The following is a 20,484-nucleotide window of genomic DNA, read 5'->3' on the forward strand; positions in this document are numbered from 1 at the left end:
TTTAGCAGATTTCCCTTAAAAATCTTTAAAGTATCTTAGTCTGCATTTTGCAATACAAAATGGAAGCACGTTTCTTACTCTTATCAGTGCCACAAAAGGAAATTTTACCCACACCATGATACCAAACAGTATATGTTTGTGAAAAAAAGTGTGGGTCGCCAGTAAAGGGCAGCTCGAAATCCTTGAAAATAAAAAGAAAACAAGACACAACCAACACATACACACATAAAAACATATGCTTCTGGACAGGATTAAGGTTGGGGGTCCCCATTCGCTAAAGCGCTGCTTGCTGTTCGCGCAACGCCGGCAGCGACGTCAGCTGCGCTGCACATGCAACTGCTGCAAGTCGACTGCGAAATAATGTAAAGGGGAGTCCGACCGAGCTGCTGCTGCAGGTCCATCGTATTTCTTTTTAAACAAATCGGCTTAGAACAAAATTGCAAGAAAGTAATCTTGATATAGTTTTAAAATCTTCTAAGATGTGTATAATATTGGGGGGAGAAAAACAAGCTACAAATGGTTGAGAATATTGAAAAGGAATATCTTGAAGGTAGTTGTTATTTAAGGGCTGTTTTTATTTACAAACATCTTAAGGGTTTACATCCTTGAAGCACCTTAAAGAGGATATACTTAAAAGTCAAGATCCTTTTACTATAAGGACTAGAACTTAAAGCTCAAAAAAATTATATTTAAAATTCTGTTCCACACAAACTCCAAGCCTCCCTCGTGGCATACTACCTCGATCTTATTTTGTCGTGGGAATTCTTGAATGATTCTCCTTGCCACACAGACGCAGGTCCATTTAAAAGGAAAAAAATGGCTGCAGATAATAGAAAAACATTCAGAGAAATGGCAAGGCAAGCTGCAACAAACACAACATCGGGCTTCAGCCGGAAAAAATAGTGAGCAAGGAAAAAAAAATGGAGGGAAATAATATAAACAAAATGAAGGAAAAGAAATTGGCGCTCGTGAAATGTTAACGGGGCCAGGAGGGCGCTGAGCTGAGCTAGAACTGATGCTGTAGCTGTAGCTCGGTTGGAGCTGGCAGAGCAGATGCTCTGTTGACGTCGATGCTGACTGTGACGCGGGCAGCGCAGAATGTTTTTATCCTTTCTTCGATATGTCGTCGCGGCGTTTTCCTTTGTTGGTATCTGTGTGGTCTATACATGTGTGTGGGTGTGTGTGTGCCAGGACATCACACGGTTTCGCTTTTCTTTTACAACTTTTTGTTATTATTTCGTTTTTTGCTCGACGCCTGCAATGTATTTCTTTCAGTTTGCTACCGTTTTTCTTTTTTTTTGCTTCATGTGCAAGAAAAAATACAATTTTACTTGGCTTTTTTATGGCCATGTGTGTGGCAGTGTGCGTGTTTGTTACTGCAGGTCCTGCTGGTTTTCCGAGCTCTACTTCTTGAGTTTCCTTTTCGCGCGCGCCATTTCGCTGCTCCGGCTCTTGTTCCCGCTCCACTCCTGGTCCTGGTCCTCCACTTGGTCCTAGTACTGCTGCTACTTACCCGTACAACAAACATGGCCATAAGTCGCCGGAGTCCCCGGCTCCGAACCAAATAGCTCGCTTCCGCTGTCTGTTTTCCTTTTTCCCAGCAGCTCTGCCTCTGCCTCGGTCGCCGCCGACGTCGCTGCCAGCTGCGCAGTGGCAGCGATTGTTGCATGTGGCCTGGGTCGGTTGGTTGCCTTTGGCGGGCTGCAACTGTCGTTGTCTTCAGTTCGCTTGGGTTTGGCCAAATCTATTGGTCGCGGTGCCGCGTTCGCGTCCGTGTCCGCTTCCGTGTCCTTTCGCGGTCAACGGCTGCGGCCACTACACGCCAGATGGCGCCACACACACTATAGGCGGTTGCTTGAGGTTGCAATTAGAATTGCTTAGAAATTGGACTTAAGACAGGGGGGAAGGTAGCTTACTCTAACATTAGAGCAAGTTCTCTAATTCATCCTTAGGCTTTACATTTTTGTAGTCTGGACTAACTTAATAGGCATTCTAGCTTCCAGATATACAAATATAATATAGCTACATACATATTTTTCTAAAAAGACCTCCACAGTATGCCTGATTGGAGTTCCCTTATGGACTCTATAGCTTCTCGAGTAGCTTTCCATAAGTACATGTACACTTCAGATTTTTGGCAGTCGTTCAAGTCCTGTCGAACATGAAAAGAAATTCCAAATGCTGTTATTCTTGTCTGCGCCTACGGCCAGTAACAATTTTTTCCTGAAAATCAGGCACACACACAGGACCTCCCAAGAAGAGTGTAGCATGGTGGCACATACAAACATAACCTGAAGGTTGAGTAGAAAAATCAAAATAATAAAAATCACAAACATGGACAAGCGGTATGAAAGAAAATCAATCCCCCTCGAGCTCCCAGCCTCGTCGCGCAATTTCAGCTTTATTTTTCATTTTTTCCCCATTCTTCGCTTTTCTTATAAGAAAATGCTGCAGTGCGCGCTGAAACTGCAAATGTATGTCTTTATAACGGGCTGTGTGCATAAAAAAAGGAGCAGGGGGGAATTATAAAATAAAAAAGGGCCAGAATAAGCAGAAAAAAGCATCAACAGGACTAGCGGGGCTTGAAGGAAGGTTACGAGAACCAACAAAACATTCACAACATATACACACACATACACACATTGTGTGGCACCCTCTATGGATTCTACTAGTATGTGTGTGTGTGTGTTTTTTTTTTGTATATATGGAACAGTTGGTTCGCGCGCGCTCGCAATTTCTTGTGCGGCAGCTCAGCTTTATGCCTTCAGCTGCTGCACTTTGAGTTCTAGTTGGTTTTCTCAGTTGTTGCAGGTTATCCCAAGCACGCTGACGGACAGAGACGGACAAACGGACACACGGACACAAGGACACCTGGATAGAAAAGCCAAACAGGCTTTCTTAGGGACAGCACAACTCCTATCTTATTAGGACTAGTAATCTACCGGTTCAACATGGCGTATACGTGATAAAACGCCATAGAGACGGAAACTTACTCTTTAATTTCAATTCGCAGTGTCATCGCAATGGAAAACCACCAAGAATATTAAATATGTAAACCCATAAACCGTACCAAAATACAAAAAACGTAACGCAAAGTTCCTACTAACTAGTGCAAACTACATAAATATAAGATAAATCAACGATTCCTATTAATAATTTACAAGAAATACCTTTAAAATTAAATAAAGTTTAATAAAATATACAACGTATAAAATATTTCAACGCTTTTAATACCCCACCAACTGAAACTTTAAACCAACTAAATAAACCCTAAGCTTCGGCCACAAAATGAAACAATCATGAACGGAAAGTAAACAAACACCAACCGGCTGTGAAAATAAATCAAATCACACTCTCGGCGAGAGGGAAAAGCCTAGCCAACCAAGTGTTTACTAAACAATAAACAAACCATCAACCGTCAAACCATAGCCATAAAAAAAATAAGGATAACATATGCAAGTAAAAGCGGATCCCTACACATGTCCATCACGAATAAAACCATAAAATTTCGAACAAAAAACAAAAAGGAAACTGCCATCCGGAAAAACTTTTTCAAGGTCGTTCGCGGCAAGTTTTTGGTGGCAAATCATTTCTATTTGTTTCAATTTTGTGTGCATCTAAAAAAAGAGGGGGGAACGGAAAAAGTTTTGAAGTGCGATGCCCGAGCCATCTAAAATAAAATAAAAGTTAAGCGAAAATAAAAAGACATCACGATTTGGTTGGAAACTTTTTGTTTGCCTTCATCGCGTGTGGATGTGTAGATGTGTGGCTGTGTGGCAAAAATCAAACAAACTGTGCTTCAGTTAGATAAATTGCTGTAAGCCTTGCCCAACGAGTATTCTGAAAGTGAAATTGTCGAGCGGGAAAAGACAAAAAAAAAGCATTGCCCACATTTGGGCGCTGCCTGGTACGTCATGCACGAACTCATGGGAAAACACAACCATCCGGATATGGAGATGCTAAAGGATCAACTGAAGCGCGGTAGCTACATGGGCGCTCTTGGACCACCCACTCCGGGTGGCTTAGTATCCACCTCGGCCCCCTCGCCCTTTCTGATGCCAGCGGAGTTTTACAAAAGCCTCCTGGCCAGCGCCGTATTCCAACAGCAGCAACAACATCAGCATCAGCAAGTGAAGAAATTCTATATGGGAACCCCTCCAGCCAGCCCTCATCCCAGCTCGCCGCCGCCTCCTCTACGGTCACATCCTCAAAGCAATTTGTTATTCTCCTCGGCAGCTGCGGTATCTGTTTGTATTGCGGCTGAAACGGAGCACGGTCAGGTGAAGACAGAGCCGGATCCGGATACGGATCAGGACATGGACCAGGTGCAGGAGACGCAGGAAGATCCCGGACATAAGGACCGAAAGCCCATCCTCGAAGCTAACCCTGTCACAAGTGTTAGTATGGCAATCGGGGTGGTGGGGGCAGTTAATGAAGGGTCATAAATGGGCATTTCAAGGGGTTTATTTCTGATTATTTCGGCCAGGATGAATAAAAATAAAACACAACCTTCCTGTGTCTACGCCTCACTTCCTGAACAATTAAAATTGGGTATATTTACATACGGATAGTAACCCTTAAGCACTTCTTATGTCTCAGACAATTAGGGATATAAATTTGATTTGTATACAAATTATATTGAGCAAGTCATGTCAACATTTTGATGTAATCTTTGTAAAGTTTAAGCTGTTTTTAAAGGGTACATGGGTTTTTAATTTTTCCAAAATTTTTGAAGTCTTTCAAATGAATAGTAATACATATATTTGGTTCTAATTGAAGTCCTAGGTATTTCAGAATAAAATTTGAATAGAGGTCTAATTGGAATTAAAATCCCCAGGTCGAATTTAAATTAAGATCTTCCATATAATAAAACCCATTACCATTCCTAAACTGACTGGTTCTCGTTATACGGGGAATGCCATTAAAAAATCATTTCTTTTTTTCGTTTTTTGGTGATTTTGGTGGCGGACATAACATTAACCAACGAAATTTCCAAATGTTTGACGAAACCCTTTTAACAAAAAAAAAAATAACCGAAAACCATTTTTCATTGCAGAAGCCCCACAACAACAGCAACAATAATAACAACAGTTACTCCTGGTCCGCCAGCAGCAACAACACCAACGACAACGGTCAGCAAAGTGAGGTCGGGGGTAATAACAACAACAACAACAATCATTCGACGACATCACCCACTCCGACCATCGAGGGCAGCGCCACCCAAGCGACTTCAGTGTCCGCAATTAATTTGAATCAAACCCAACCCGCATCACAGACGCGTCCAAACTTTGGCAGCTCCATAAAGTCACCACCGTCCGAGCAGGACGCGGTCACAGCCACCTCGTGCAAAAGTCAGGAGAGCAGCTCCTGTCCGAATCCCCATACGAGCGCCCACCACACCACCACCGACGCCAATCAAGACCCCAATTCCAGCTCGTCAGCCGCCGGTGTGGCCGCTGCTGCCGCCGCTGCTGCTTCTGCCGCTGCTGTCTCTGCCACAGCCACTAGCAACATGCCGATCGGCGGTGTCCAGGGCCAGAATCCCACTCAGGGACTGGTGCACTGGATGAGCGCTGTGATGGCCGAGCACATGACCGGTCAGACGCACCACGATCCCAGTGCCGCGGTGGGAATGCACTATATGTGGAACGGCAACGTTGATGTGAGTAAGCCAGGCTTATATGGGGGAGAGTGTTACTTGCCACATTAAACTATCACTATAGAAACTACACTAAAAGCAAGAATTTTATCCATCCAAGTCTTAGACTCTATGAAGCTAAAACATTTATTATGAAGTAATTATCTTAGTAAACACAACCCATATTAAAAGTCATGCTTACTTAAAACAAAGTAATAATAAGATCTAAATTGAAAAAATAATTATTCGCGCCAGTGTTGCAACTTTCGACTTGTCACCGAACTTTTTCTTGGCGATTCTCCTTTTTGAAGGACCAACTTTTCTCCAGATAGATAAAGAGTTGAGGGCGGTAGCCGACTGTGAAAAGTGAGGCGGGTAAAACTTTTCCACTTGACTCTGCAACTGGCAGTTGCAACCACTAGATAAAACTGGCCCCCGACCAATAGAGCTGCGCTATAATTAATATGCAAGCAAACTTGCCTAGCTAAGTGAATTAAATGAGTGACGGGTGGCTGTGAAAACTAAGAGAGACTCCTAATTGGATTGCCATCAAAAAAATATTCTTTTCTACAATAAAATTTTTTTAAGATTTTTATCAACTAGGCCTGAAGTAGACTCCTCGAAAATGCTGCCCAAAAGTTGACCAAAGTTCAGTTGCCAAAGACAGCGACCTTAACCCTTGCTTACTGCTTGGGGTCAACGCATAGCAACCTCCATTTCCAGTGACTAGCAGCCAGCAACCCTTTTTCAATTCCAGGACCTCATTTGCGACGATTCGTTACGCCGACAACGGAAAGAGTTGAGTGGAAATGAGAAATCCACCGCCCACCACCTTTGACCCTCCCAAGTCCCATCCTCAGCCTTGGGATGCTGCACTTTCACTGCGAAAAACTTTGGACCACCTCCTCAAACCACTCGCTGTCTGATGGCCAAGCTAAGCCAACTCCATACCTCGGAAACCCTTAACCCCTTTCCAGTTTTTGTACCAAGCAGACGCGACGGTGAAAAAAATCCTTTTTCAAAAGAGAGACGATTTCCCCTCCTTTCGCATTTTTTTCCTTTTATTTTAGCCGTGTTTTTTTTTTGCCCGTTTGGTTTTGGCCCGCTACTCCTTCTGCGATTTTGCAGCAAAACGCTTGGCTCTCCGCTCGCGTGCCACGGCGTGTAAAAAAATCTTACAATTTTTTCTTTGAATTTTTTGTGCGTTTTTCAAGATGTAAACAAGTTTTTCTTTGCGCGACGCGTTAAACATTGGTTTGTTTTTGGCCTTGTTGTTGTATCACCCTCCCCTCAGTTTTTTTCCAGGGCTTTTCTTTGTTTTTTCCCTTTTTCCTTTTGGCTTTTTATCGAGTTGAGCGAGTTTCCTAACATTTATTTTTTGTTTTTTTTTTTTGCCAAGGAGCAGAGAAATTATTGTTTTGAATGGAGAGTGATTGTCGCCAAGGACGACGACGACGTGTCCAGGCAGAAAGGTTCACCTTCGCTTTCCACCCAACCTCCTCACGGCACCTGAATCTTTCGTTGAATGGACTCGTTAGCGAGTCCTCGGAAAACCCATTTAAAACTTTGCTACACCCGCATGATTCTTAAAGGATATTCGTAGTTAATTAATTTTTAAAGTTTAACAATGGTCCTTCCGGCTCGTCCCTCCCCCTACTCCTCTCTGAGTCAACAATCAAGATATTTTTTTTTTTATATTGTTTTTGTCACTTGCATTAGCGAAATTAGTTAGCCGAGACAAGCAGCGCAAAGTTGGCAAAGGAGCTCATTAATTAATTTTGCACTTAATTTCCACTAGAGTACTGCGATAGAATAGATTAGTTAGTCGCGAACCCCAATTCAGATTGAATTAATTTTAAATGAATGAAGTCCAAGTTATTTTTTTTTGAATATCACGTTCCTGTCTAAACTGAAACTGAAAAGTGAACCTCTGACCGCGACACGTAGCAAAAACAAAGCTTTGCAATTAATACTTACGCTTCAATTAGGGAAAACCCGTCAACGTGATGCCAAAAAAAGGGAAATTGAAACGCGAAGGGAAACAAGCCACGGTCCGAGTCTAACTCGGATTCCGATTCTATGGCTAAAGCTTACTAATGGGGCCAGTCACGGAGTTCAGACAGGGAACGGAGTTCCATCGAAAAAAAAATAATAGACAGAATGGAAAGGAGAACCGCCAAAACCGCAAGCAACTTTAATTTTTTAAAGTAATTGCAACAAAGTTGGACACCATTTGTGTGTGGCAACAAAATCAACAAGAGCCAGAGACAACCTATTCTAACCTCAGACCTCAAAGCTGGACTTTCGCGACAAAAAAATAAAATAAAATATATAAGAAGAAAGAGAAAGGGTTGTCCTGAAGAAACGAATTTAATGATACTCTTTCTATATAAATCTTTTGTAGAAAAGCTTATAAAATATCATACATATGGCAAACAATTTTCATAAAAAGTTGGATATTATTTTGTACAATTATAGTTGGTGTATAATAGTATATCCATGGAAACATAATACCTCATAGAAAGTGCATGAATAGGAGCTCCCTAGGAAGATGAAACACAAGTGCGGATGGTCAAACATTTGAACAGGAAAAAACGAAATTGTAGTAGCATTTTTTTAGTCTTTTTGACTAAATGCGAAAAAAATCAATAGAAGCAGACAGTGGCAACATGACTAAAAAGATGTGAGGCCAAAAGGAGCTAAATAAAAATGAAATGCACAAGGATAAAATAAAAAAAAAATCCAAAAAGAATAGCGTCAGCTAAGCCAAGGTGATGGGGGGGCAGGAATCCGGTATGCTGGACTCCGTGGTCCATGGTCCGTAGTTCGTCTTAAGGGAATGAGGCAGCGGTCCAGACTCTGGACCAAAGCCCCCTGGCAAAGGTTGCTACATTGTGCAAAACGCGTTTTGGGGACTGGGACTGGAACTGGGACTTCACCGGGTCTGGGTCTGTGGACGAGGTTCGATGGTCAGGACGTGCAATTGCAAAAAGGGAAAAAAATGTTTTTAACGTTTTCCGCCTAATTTTTTGCACTTTTTTAGAGGTGGCTAAAAAACCGCCACCCTCTACTGCCGCCAACTTGGCCAGCAACTCGACGCTGACTTTGCTGTTGCTGCTGCTGCTCCTGCCTCATGCCTCCTGTGTCCTGACGCCCGGCTCCTGCTCCTGCCCCCAAGTGAAGGGGTTAAAAAATTTGTTTTGATTTTTTTCCTTTAGACATTTTTTTATGTTTTCGCTATTTTGGAGCTTCGGCGCGAACGAGACAGGAAGTGCGATGGCTCCACCGAGAAAGGGAGAAAGCTGCTGCTGCGCTGTGCCACTTTTTTCTTTCTTTTCAAAAATCCCCCTTTTCTTCCCTTTTTTTTCCCGTTCATTTTCGCTGCGTGCAGCAAACGAAACTTGGTAAAGGGGGGTCGAGGAAGGGGGAAATGGGAGTGGGCCGAGCGACGCCTTCCTGGCCAGATGTAGTTGTTGTTTTTTTTTTTTTTGGCTGCTCCTGCTATGTTGGTTAGAGAGGACTTCCGTCCATGTCCACAACCATGTCCAGTCCAGCTCCAGTCTCTCGTCTCCAATCTCCAGCTCCTGGTCCTGGTCCTGTTCCTGCCCCTGCTCCAGCCCCAGCTCTCTGGCTTTGGTCATCTTCATCAGCAGCTGCGTGTGCGTGTGTCTGTCGCTGTCGTTTTTTGTATCTTTTACTTTTCAGCTAGCCCACCTACTAACTAGTCCCGACAGTCCTCGCTGGCCGGCAGGGGGGAGGGAGATTAAAAAACGGCATGCCAGCCAGTGAGAGAGGGAGACGGATACAGGGAGCCACAAAAGAAACTAAAATAACAGTGCTAACGCTTGGCGGTTCACACCCACACATCCAAACACCCACATCCTCATCCACACGCATATGTGGGCCTATCACACATTGGCCAACTCCCCTTGCGCTATGCAACACTTTTTAGTTGTGTTTTGGCCAGTCTTTGTTTTGCTCCGATTTTTTTGCGTTTTGCGTGCAACCAACACCGAAAGCCGCCGCACTTTTGTCGCTCTCCTCGACATAGCTTTTTCCATTGCCGTCGCTTTGACACCTCGATTGTGTGGAGAGCGGTTTTCTATTTCAATTGACACTCACATTTATTTGTATTAGTGTTTCAAGCCTTTTGGCCATTTTTGTTACTTTTTTAATCATTTTTTGTGTGACTTTCCTTGGCGGTTTCCAGTTTTTGAATAGACCCTTTTTTAGGGGGTTATTTGCTGTCACTATTTAATGATTGAGCAATTTGAGATTTGATGTTTGCCGCGGAAAGGTATTTGAATGATCCGCTAAATGAAACATTTTTGTTCGACCCATTAAAAAAAAGGATTTTATTGAACAACCCTTTAAAACATGACCAGTATGAAATTTTTGAATGGTAAAGGATATTTATTAAATGGCAAAATATTTAAAAAAAATTTTTGATCAATATGAAGGAGGGTTTAGATTTCCCCTTTTGGGGAATATATCTTTTACCAATTATTGGAAATTTAAAGCATTTCTATTTTAATCTTTTCTATTTCACACATCACCTCAAATTGACCGACCAAAAACTGGCCAAAACCATACACTCAACGGAAAACCAACAACCACAGCATGCCAAAGACATTGGCGATTACAATCTTTGGCCGCCAACGCCGCGCAGTCATCAACATGCCAGCGAACATCATCCCATGTCCCTGAAACAGGAGTACGAGGTAAGTGGCTGGCTAAATGCACAAAATGTTTATCTATAGATACGTATCCAAACACCAGCTAAAACAAACTGGCATAACTTTATGGCGCGCAAAATAGCGGGGGCGAGAACAAAAACAAATTCTAAGCTCGCGTGCCGCCATGGCTTTGGATTTATTTTTCTCTCCTCCTCCGGGCCTCCACTGTCTCCTCCCGGACACCTAGACACCGAGCTACCTATCCACCCAACCAACCCCACACCTTGGTTGGGTAAGCACCCCAGCCGCCCATTTTTCAGCCCACCTAATACCCATTCGCCGGTTTATTTACTTTTATAGCCGACTGTGTCTGGCCAAAACCAGACCGACATTGGTTTTGTTTTGTTGCATATTTGTATTTATATTTTCTTGTTGCATTCGAAACTTGTCCGCCGCCCCCGCCTAAGCATGTGAATATTGTTTAGAAAAAAGCCGACTGTCATATATATTTTTTTTTATATAGCCAGTGGCGGGGAGAACTTTATTTTATTCGATTTCTATTTTGTTGGCATCGATGGCGCGAAATTGTCCTAGGTCATGTCTGGCTGGAGTATTTTAACCCACATACAGAATTTACATGCAATCGAAAGCGTGTCACTTTTTAGACTAGATTGTCTCCTCTTTTTAACGCTTTTTTTTTTTGAAGGGCCCACCTATCACTCTCGCTGGTGGGTGGTAGCCGCGGCGGTTAGAATTTTTATTTATATTTTCTAGCCGGGAATCCGGGCAACTGTCATCCGACTTGATGTGTCCGATCCGTTGGCTTTGTCACGCATTCGATTTTCCTTTCAATTTATTTATCGCTTGTTTAGCTTTGACTTGCACTGACAGCTGGCGAAAACATTTGTTATTTGCACTTTGTATGTAAATTGCATTTGGGCTTTCATGGGGCATGCTGATGCGATTTGTCAACTGGGAGAGGGAGATGCATTAGAGAATTTGTTTAAATAGTTTGACGGCTTTCGTAAATTGTTTTATGACCGTTTGTTTGGTGGGTCATAGTCGTATATTTGTGAATGAATATTTGATGCTAATGTTAGGTTGATGAGGTCAATTAAATGTGTGCGGAATAATTATGAATTGACATTAGAAAGCAGGTAATTGGTAGAGATTGGTCAGATTACAAGAGGCAATTGTTAAATTAATTAATTAATTAGCTTTTAGATTTATGCACAAAATTCAGCGACTAATGCCAGCCACACATTTCCCTCTCACTTTCAGGCCAAAATGAACGATCACCACCACAGCAATCTTCAGAAAGGTGAGTCAGCTTCAGCCAACTTCTCGAACCTATCCCAAGAACGAACCGATCGTTTGACCTACCCCGGGGCAACCTGACGGACAACAATGCGCTTGTTAATTAATTGCTCACAAAAACATACCCGACCGATAATCACGAATTTCCAGATTCGAAGATTCAGATCGCGGCGCGCGAACCACAGATCTCCCAGATACCGATCTTAACTCACTCGACCAAGAATGCAAAAGCTAAATTGGAAAACGCGTGCGGGCCGACGAACAAAAGCCGCCAAGACAATGTGATCCGATATTAAACTCCCACGGATAAAAGCCAGAGAAAAGAAATTTTTACATCAATAAAGCAGATTACAAAGAGATATTTAATTCATCTTATTATCCTCAAAGATTACAAATTTTTCCAATAATAAATGCTTTAGACTTTTCTCATAAAAATAAAAAGTATCATAAATAGATCTTAATCTTTTCAATATTCATCATTTACAGATTTTTCTTTGTGTAATCCAAAAATTGACCTTTAACAGTAGCAACAGCAACAACTGTTGCTAGATACTTACAAGATGTTTACATAAATTCCTAAAATGCAAACAACATTTTAGTTGGACCTTCTACCAACCGGCATTGTTGCTGTTGCTGCTGGTCTTGTTGCTTCTGTTGTTGCCACTGGCAACATTGACAGCAACACGCTCCTGTTGCTGAAGCTGGGACTGGAGTCGGAGCTGGACCCAGTCGGACCCCCAGAGCTTGTTGGCGTTGACGTTGGCGGCAATGATCACGGACCGATAATGTCAACGCTAGGCAATTGGCCAATAAGGTTGTTGTTGCTGCTCCCACTGCTGCGATAGCGATCGGCCACATTGTTAGCATCGATGTAGATGTAGACTCGGGCTTGAATCGCATCGGATCGGATCGGCAACTCGATCGGCCTGTACAAATTAACAATAAGGCGACTTTAGCTGGTGCCCAGGCTCATATTGCCGGGACGTCCATCTGAAACGCCGCAGCTACTTAGTTGCCACTGTTCGTTAGCTGAACTTTCTGGCCGGCGCCACTGGCTGGCCAAGCAGCTCTTGTAATTAACGCGGCAAGCTGGTGGAGAAAGGACACGGCCCAGTAATTGTCTGCAAATGTTTTATTGGAGAAATGCTTTTGACATAGCTGCGGGGCGCCCAGCACTCAGAAAGTTCCTAAGCCGGCTTACAAGGGAATTTCCACGGCTTTTATTGTGCTTATTGTTAATAACTTGATGTTTACCCTCAAAAATCCTGGGCAGCTAAACCCTTTTGCGGGGAGTCGGACAGACAAGCTCATTAGCGGATTCACACAATTTTTGCACGCAAATGGGTTAACCAGGCAACCACTGGGCTTAAAAAAATTCTAAAGCCCAAGCTAATGCGAAACTATTTTCACATAACTCGGACGATTTCCCAGTGGCAATCAACGAAGCCGGCTAATGTCTCAGTTTAATTAGAAAAAAAAAATGAGCAGGTCTGGCCAGAAGCAACTGGCCAGGAGTTGGTCAGGTGGCGACGTGGTCAACGTGAGTGAACGTCAGCGGCGGCAACTTCAACTGCAACCGAAAACCTGACTGTGACTTGATGGACAACCGTGGGGCTACGCTAGACCGTGGCGCCACAGCCTGCTCACGACATAACTGAACTAAATGCAACATCTCAATCGTCATTGCAGGTCACTTTCTGGATGACAATCGGCTGGAGCATCATGCGGTCTCGGGACAAGGTGAGTTTCTGCCAAAAGGTGACTCATGTTCACTGAAGAAAAGTTCACACTTGCTAAGCTAAGAAGATCTTTTAAAATCTACTTTTCTAATTAGAATTTTTCTAATTTCTTCTAATTCTAATTAAAAAATATAGAATTTCTTCAAATAAATCTCTAATTATCTAATAATTTTCTACTCTGTAAACCAATTGTCTGCCTTCCGGAACTTTGACTCATCAATGTCTCCGTCTTTCAGGTGGCCTGGGAGGACTGGGCGGAGCTGCCAATGGAGGAGGTGGTGGGGCGTCTTCTGGCGCTGGGAATCCCAGTCTTGGCGCCACATCACACCATGCCGCCGCCGCTGCCCATCATCACAGCTCGGCAGTGGCAGCTGCCTCCGCTGCAGCCCTGTTGGTTGTGCCCCAGCCGATCAACGCCAGCAAAATGGGCGGACCCGGCGGAGTCGCTTCCGTAGCCGGCGGACATGCCACTGGCGGTGGCAGTGGACGCAAGTATCAGTGCAAAATGTGCCCCCAGGTGAGTGCATTCGTTTGTTTCTTTTTTTCGATTCCCTGACTGTTGCCACTGGCGCTGGAACTTAAAGCTTAAGGGTGTTCACTGTTAAATTATGCCGCTGCCCAGGGCGTTGCATCGGTCAGTTGACCGAGAGACGCAATCGGATTCGAGGATGCGGCAAGGCAACAGCTTTTGTTTACAATTTTTCAGTTGATTAAGCCTCACAAAAGTATCGAATTTCAAGGACACTTGGGAAAAAAGTGGTGATTTGTTTTAAGCCCAAACTTAAATCTTTTGATTTAATTTAAGATAGTTTTAAGAATTATATTATAAAATTAATATAAGTCTTTTATAGTACCAAGTACGTGCCACTTTTATGTTTAGCCATAAAGTGATTTAAATATCCTTCTCAGTGTACAATACCTCGAATGGTATCGTATTGCTGCGTTTTCTCACATTCGTTGGCGGCTACCCACGCACTTGCCATGACACTCAAGCCGTTCCCCAGAACCAACAGCTGCAGTTGCACGTAAAATGTCAATTATGCAACATCCTCGGCCTGTGTTGATAGCTGCTAATTGAGCTTATTGTTTTTTAACGGTTATTTGTGGCCAGAATCGGGGCAGGTGCCAGCTGTCAGCCTGCGATACTTTGTGGGCCAACGATATGCGTGGGACCTTAATCTTGGTGGTCCAAAATCTTTATGGAAAGGGGATTTTTAATTATTATAATAATTATCTTTCAGTAAAGCTTATAGTAATTTTTGAAAGATATGACCCTAAAAAACAATGAAAGCTTTCTCTTTGGAGAAGAAATACGTGTTTCGTTTCGTGTTGCAGCATTGACAGCAAAAATTTTGGACGAATGATGGAAGAGGCTGATATGCCACACCCACAATGCCCACAAATTGCGGTGCGGGGCTAACAGCATTTGCAGCACTCATGAGCGGCACACACACATACAGACGAGTAGCACATCCAGGAGAAAAATGGATAGAAAGGGTGGGGAAGGAAAGGCCATTGTGGGTGGGAGGTGTTCATTTGTGCGGGACAAAGTGAAATAGCAGCATGCCTAAAAGTATGCTATACCCCGATTTTTTCTTGCCATCTACTCGAAGTGCATCTGTGTGCGTGTGAATGAGTGGGTGGCTCCATTTTGTATTTCTTTTTTTACGGAAACATCCATGTACTATGCGTTTGGGGCGCCCGAGCTGCAGCACTACTGGAAATTAGTGCGTTTCTACGCTCAAAAGCGGCTGCTGCTACTTTTTTAATTACCCACACTTTTGTTTTTTGCCATTCTGGTCTTGCAGCAGGACTTTGGCAGTCGGTTTGTTGTTGCCAATGCTGCCCCACACCCGGACTCAGTGCCTCAATTGGAATTACTACACTTGGCACTTTCATATGTACGCCGGCAGGCCAACAAAAAGCTGCAGCAGCGCCTCTTCTCTTTACTTTTAACTTTTCTTTTTTTGTATTTTTTTTTTTTGTACCTTTTGAGCTGGAACTGGCACTGGCCACATATTCGTATTCCGTGTGTGAGTAGGTGTGTGCTTGTGGATGATTCGGCCAGCCTATCATGTTAGTGTGCTCTGCTCCGGCACTTTCTTTGCATCCTTTTTGTAAGGGTGGGGTGAGGTCGTGTTGCCACCGTTATTTCCCACCAGTTTTTTGCCGCTGACCAAAAAATTATGTTCACCATTTTGGGGCGCATGTCAGGCTCTTCACTTGGCCATTTTCCCCAAAAAAAAAAAAAACTAAAAAATACACTTAATTTTTATTTAAATTTACAAATACGTAAATGAATTTCCTGATTGAATGGAAAGGCTGCAAAAGTTGATAAGAATTTTATAATAACTTAAAATTCAATAAAATTCTTAACATCTCTTTGAGAATTCACTTATATTTTTAACTTTGAACTGCAAAATAAATATTTTCTGGCGTTACGAAAGTCCTTGTTGTAATGTTAATCCTTTAAAAATAAAATTAATCACGGCATGCGTTTTTTTGTTATTTTCTTTTCAACAAAATATTTATCTTATCCAACAAAAAGCGAACTCTCTTTTGTAGACCAAATGCCGCGCCCACTTGTTTGGGGAAACAGCAACAGCGCTTACATAAAATTATAGAACACGCCTAGGAAAATAACTAAAAAAAAAACTAAAATAAGCATAAAAGCGCGAGTATGTGGCGTTTTTTACCCTATGTTGTTATTATCACCACGCTGCGCCTTTATGGGTGTATTTTTAAAGAGTATAAGTGCAACGCATAATACGCTTTTATTATTTTTAACCGAACCCTTTTTTTTAGTTTTGTTTGACATTTGCTTTTATTTTTTATATGCTTTACCCTCAACCTCTTGCCTGCGTATGTGTGCGCACGCCGTGTGTGGGCGGACACTAACACAATGATGCAAGTGGTCAGTGGGGTGTTAAGAGTGGGAGGAGGTTGGAGGAGGGGTGCTCACACTATCAATTAGTGAATTACATGCGAACAACGAGCGGAAAATGCACGCCACCCAACAGGACCCAAACAGGCAAAAGTGCTGGAAAAAAAGTGCTGTCGAGAAAATAGAAAAATTGCAAAAATTTGTTGCGCGCATCAAAACACACACACACTTACTGCCAGGACCTGTGTGTATGTGAAACACACACAAGCCAACAGGACTTCACTGGACTGTGTCTGTTATTCCCCTCATTTAATTAACAATAAAAATAGGCTAAAAAGTCTTCAAAAAAGGCAAAAACTGCACGCGAATTATGCACGACACACACACACTCGCGCACATTGCAGGCATGCCATTTGTTAAACAATTTTAACGCGCGCCCCCAAGTAGGCAATGTTTTCGAGCGCGCACACACACACGCACTCGCACTCGCTCAGGAGCACGCACAACTATATGTTTGTACGGGTGGCAGAGCACAGCGGGCATTAAAATTTGATCCGATATAATACATGAATTATGTAAACTATTTTTATTTTTGTTTTGCCTATATATTTTTGCATTTTTTCGCCCTCTTTCCGGTGCATTTTTCTGTTCTGGTATTGGTGCGTCGCGGCAATAGTGTGTGTGTCTCATACGGCCTTTTGGCATTAGCATTTGGTTAACGGTTAACAATTCGCCCGCTCCTGCAACAATTGCCAGCCCACTTGCAATTTTTAGCGGTTAGCAACAGAGGCCTGCAATCGCTGCAGCACGCGGCTCTCCTCGCACACAGCTGCCGTCTCGCTTTGCGTTTATTTTCAATTGCATTATACATTACCGCGGCCATGTATTGGTGTGCTATCGGTGCAGGTGTGGGTCTATTTATGCACTCGTCCTCTGCACTCGAGTATTTTGCATTGCTTTGCTTGTATTTTATTTTAATAATATTTTTTTTAATGTTTTATTTTGCATTTAATGGGCAACATGCATTTTTTGCACACACTACTAGCACTCACCAAATTGTTTTTAAAATGCTAATTTTTTCTTAGAGCTTTAACTTATTTATATGTGGCAAAATATTTTACTTTGTGTTTTGGTTTACGCTCCAAAGAAACATAAATATGGGAAATGGAAATTATTAATTTTTTACATGTTATTCGACGATTGGGAATTAATCAAAGTTTGCCGGAAAAAATTGGAAATTCAATTATAAATGTGTATTAATGTTTCAATATTCGGAATATATGGCGATACTATTACATTGCTTTAAGCTACGTTGTATTATTTATTTAGTGGCAAAAGGTTTTACAACCAGGAGTTTATTACATTTAGGAAAAAATTATATTGAAATAGGCAAAAACCTTGTTCATCCGGGGTACAACTTTTTCTGAAGATTACGCTTGTAATTGAAAAAGTGTTTATCTGCGCCCTAGGATGTTTTTTAATTAATAATTTTTGAAGTGTTGTACCAACAAATATTTTTTATAATTTGTTTATACAGTGATTAATATAATCCATACTTTTAAATATTTAACAATTAACCACGTAGAGCTTACTTTCCCAAAATGGATTTCAAATATATAAAAAGAAGAAACCTAAAATCCCAGAAGCCCTTTTGAGATCCTTGTTTATTAGCTCTTATTCATCAGTAATGAATAATTCATCGAAATTATGGTATTTAAATTAAGACCGTTTTCCCAACCCTCTGATCAATTAAAAAGCTACCAATTAGCTTCCCTATCAGACAACTGACCTTGACTAACTGTTGACGCTGCTGAGATTCACCTGAAATAAAGGAACTTACTTGTTATCCTGACAGGTATTCTGGTATGCTTACCATTGATCTGAAGTATGTCTTGACAGAGCTCCAGCGTAGATAAGACGATTGGTCCCAAGGACGATCATCATAGTCGTAGCTGCTGGGCATCGGGAAGGGCAGGGGATGGACTTCCAGGAACTGGCCCCAGAAATCGGAAGGCAAGAGCAGCAGGACTTGCAACACCTTTTGCCATACGACCACATTCACCAGCGTCAAATCCAAATCTCCGAACAAAGTTGGAGCAAATATCACGGCTAGATTGCTGACAGTCATCCGGACGGGTGGACTATCGGCTACCCTCTGCCAGTGAAGCATTAGGTAGGCCAACGTGTCCCTGTGGGCCTGTGGTAGATCTTGCACCGCCATATAGACAGCCTCCTCCACGGCCAGCGGATCACTCAACTGCGTGGCTTCCTCGAAATAGCGTCTGTGGTAAATGGGTATCAGCGGGTGGATGAGCAGCCGCAGGAACTCCTTCACACAGCAACACAACGTGTGGGTATCCTTATTTCCCAGGTGGGGAGTCGACTTGCCACGCAAAAGCTTCTGCCGGAGGCGTTTGCACTTTTCCCGGGTGGAGGACACGCGGTAGAGGCCTTCCTGCTGCAAGCCACGCGCCTCTATTTCAGTCACGCAGTGGACTATCAGGGCCGGCACCATTGGGGCTACCTGGGGGGCGTAATCACTCAGGCTTCCACTTTTGGTGCCCATCTGGGGCTGTGGGATGCAGTTAACCGTCAGTTGGCGGCAGCAGGCTATGTGGCAGCGTAAAGGACAGGCCCGGCAACGCAAACAGGCCATAGCAAAGCGGATTCTTAAATAGTAGTTGATATAGCTTATGGATCAAAGTTTTGTGGAGGCCTTACCGTTTCCTGCAATGAACGCAATGGCCTACGTTGTAGTAGTACGACTTTACCTTGAAATTGTGCTCCCTCAGAAGTCCAGAATGCGATTGTGAGCAGCTGGGATAGAAATCCAAGCCATCCGTAGACAGGCCATCACTTCCACTGGGATTCATTGTCACCCGAGTCTGGATCGAGTCCAGGGACTGCGACCCGAACATGCGAAAGGGCTCGTTCAGGTCATCGTAGGAGTTGTACTCCCGCATCAGTCTACTTCTCCTCTGCATGGCTGGGCGATCGGACGACAACTGAAAGCCATCAAGCTGGCTCCCAAGTCCCCAAGCCGACTATCGCGTCCCGCCGCCTATTTATTTAGCTGTTCTGTTGCAAGTCCGCTATCTGAGAGGGGTGTGGGGTGGTGGCGATTTCCGAAAACCCACTACTTCGGACTGAGTCAGCTGTCCAAGAGCTCTCGCCTCGTTTCTCCGAATACTTGCTGAACTGGACTGTTTATTTAGGCCTTCGTTTGGCCTGGAATCGAATTCTAAAGATGAAATAAGATAGTTTTGAAAGGCGACTAGATGCGACAAAGTTTTTAAATAGGAAAAATATTTTTAAATTAATTAGGTTTCAAATAATTTAATTAGTTTATTAATCGTTGGAAAACTAAGAAGAGTTTTGACAAATCTAATAAAGGCTTTCCTTCTTTAGATACTAGATGCCCATGAGGGTAGCTTTATATTAAAATTGTCCATCACTCTTTTATTAAGTACATCCAATGTTTGGATTCCAAACCATGATAAAAATGCCACTTTTATTAAAAGATTTTCTATCCCCATGGCGTTATTTTTGGTTTAAATTACGGGCCAAATGTAAACAAAAAGATCCCATAACGCATTCCAGGCAGATAAGCACCCGGTACTATAAACAAAAGGTGACTAAACAAGCAATGAAACGCTGGTGCCCGTTAAAATTCTATATCATGGGGATATTCAATGTCACGGTGGAAACAAGAAAAAAAAACTTGAAAAAGAGAAGATTCTAAAAAAATAGAACTGATGGGGAAAAAATCAATGTATCAATGAATTCTAAGCGTCCTGAAAATGGCTCAACAGCGTGGCTAAATGGATGAAAAATTCATGGAAAATTCAAAACGTTTTGCGGCCACCAGGAAAAAATGCGAAAAGCAAAAATGTTCTATGGAAAAATTCCACACTTCATGTGAAGTGAGCACATCAAACAGCGAGAATGTAAAGTCTATATAGTGATATTGTGTACAAAAAAAAATACCTACCACCAAAGCAATTAGAAACCTAGAAAGGTTCACTAAACGGGATATTCAGGCTGTTATAATGGGTAATCACGTTAGCATCTGAATGTGCATTGTAAAGTTGATAGAACCTGGAACCGGAAGCCTGAAAACGGAAAATAATCGCGGCGCTTTTCAATTTGGGTTGCGAATTGAAGAGCAGCAGCAGCAGCAGCAAAATTAACGAACAGGGCGGGGAATTTGATTTTTCTACTTTTTGTAGT

The 20,484-nt window shown here is 42.7% G+C and overlaps 2 protein-coding genes across 3 annotated transcripts in view; one reads left to right on the forward strand and one right to left on the reverse strand.

Moving 5' to 3' along the window:
- rn (rotund) overlaps positions 1 to 20,484 on the forward strand; it is a 33,729-nt gene that overhangs the window by 1,719 nt on the left and 11,526 nt on the right. The window contains exons 2-6 of the mRNA XM_043211906.2: positions 5,057 to 5,662; positions 10,258 to 10,359; positions 11,596 to 11,635; positions 13,321 to 13,371; positions 13,607 to 13,887. Of these exons, the coding sequence (XP_043067841.1) occupies positions 5,057 to 5,662; positions 10,258 to 10,359; positions 11,596 to 11,635; positions 13,321 to 13,371; positions 13,607 to 13,887 (1,080 nt within the window). The remainder of the gene's footprint in view (positions 1 to 5,056; positions 5,663 to 10,257; positions 10,360 to 11,595; positions 11,636 to 13,320; positions 13,372 to 13,606; positions 13,888 to 20,484) is intronic.
- RacGAP84C (Rac GTPase activating protein at 84C) lies at positions 17,887 to 19,497 on the reverse strand. Of its 2 annotated transcripts, none has more exons than XM_070281789.1 (3): positions 18,976 to 19,497; positions 18,128 to 18,923; positions 17,887 to 18,064 (listed from the first exon to the last, which is right to left on the reverse strand). In XM_070281789.1, exons 1-3 carry the CDS (start codon positions 19,236 to 19,238, stop codon positions 17,969 to 17,971), a joined length of 1,155 nt encoding a protein of 384 aa, XP_070137890.1. In that variant the 5' UTR covers positions 19,239 to 19,497; the 3' UTR covers positions 17,887 to 17,968. The 2 variants fall into 2 exon arrangements, with proteins under 2 accessions (XP_070137890.1, XP_070137891.1); XM_070281790.1 differs by having other exon boundaries at positions 17,887 to 18,075; positions 18,976 to 19,495.

Source organism: Drosophila bipectinata, chromosome 3R (assembly GCF_030179905.1).
Source record: "Drosophila bipectinata strain 14024-0381.07 chromosome 3R, DbipHiC1v2, whole genome shotgun sequence".
NCBI classification, from domain to species: domain Eukaryota; kingdom Metazoa; phylum Arthropoda; class Insecta; order Diptera; family Drosophilidae; genus Drosophila; species Drosophila bipectinata.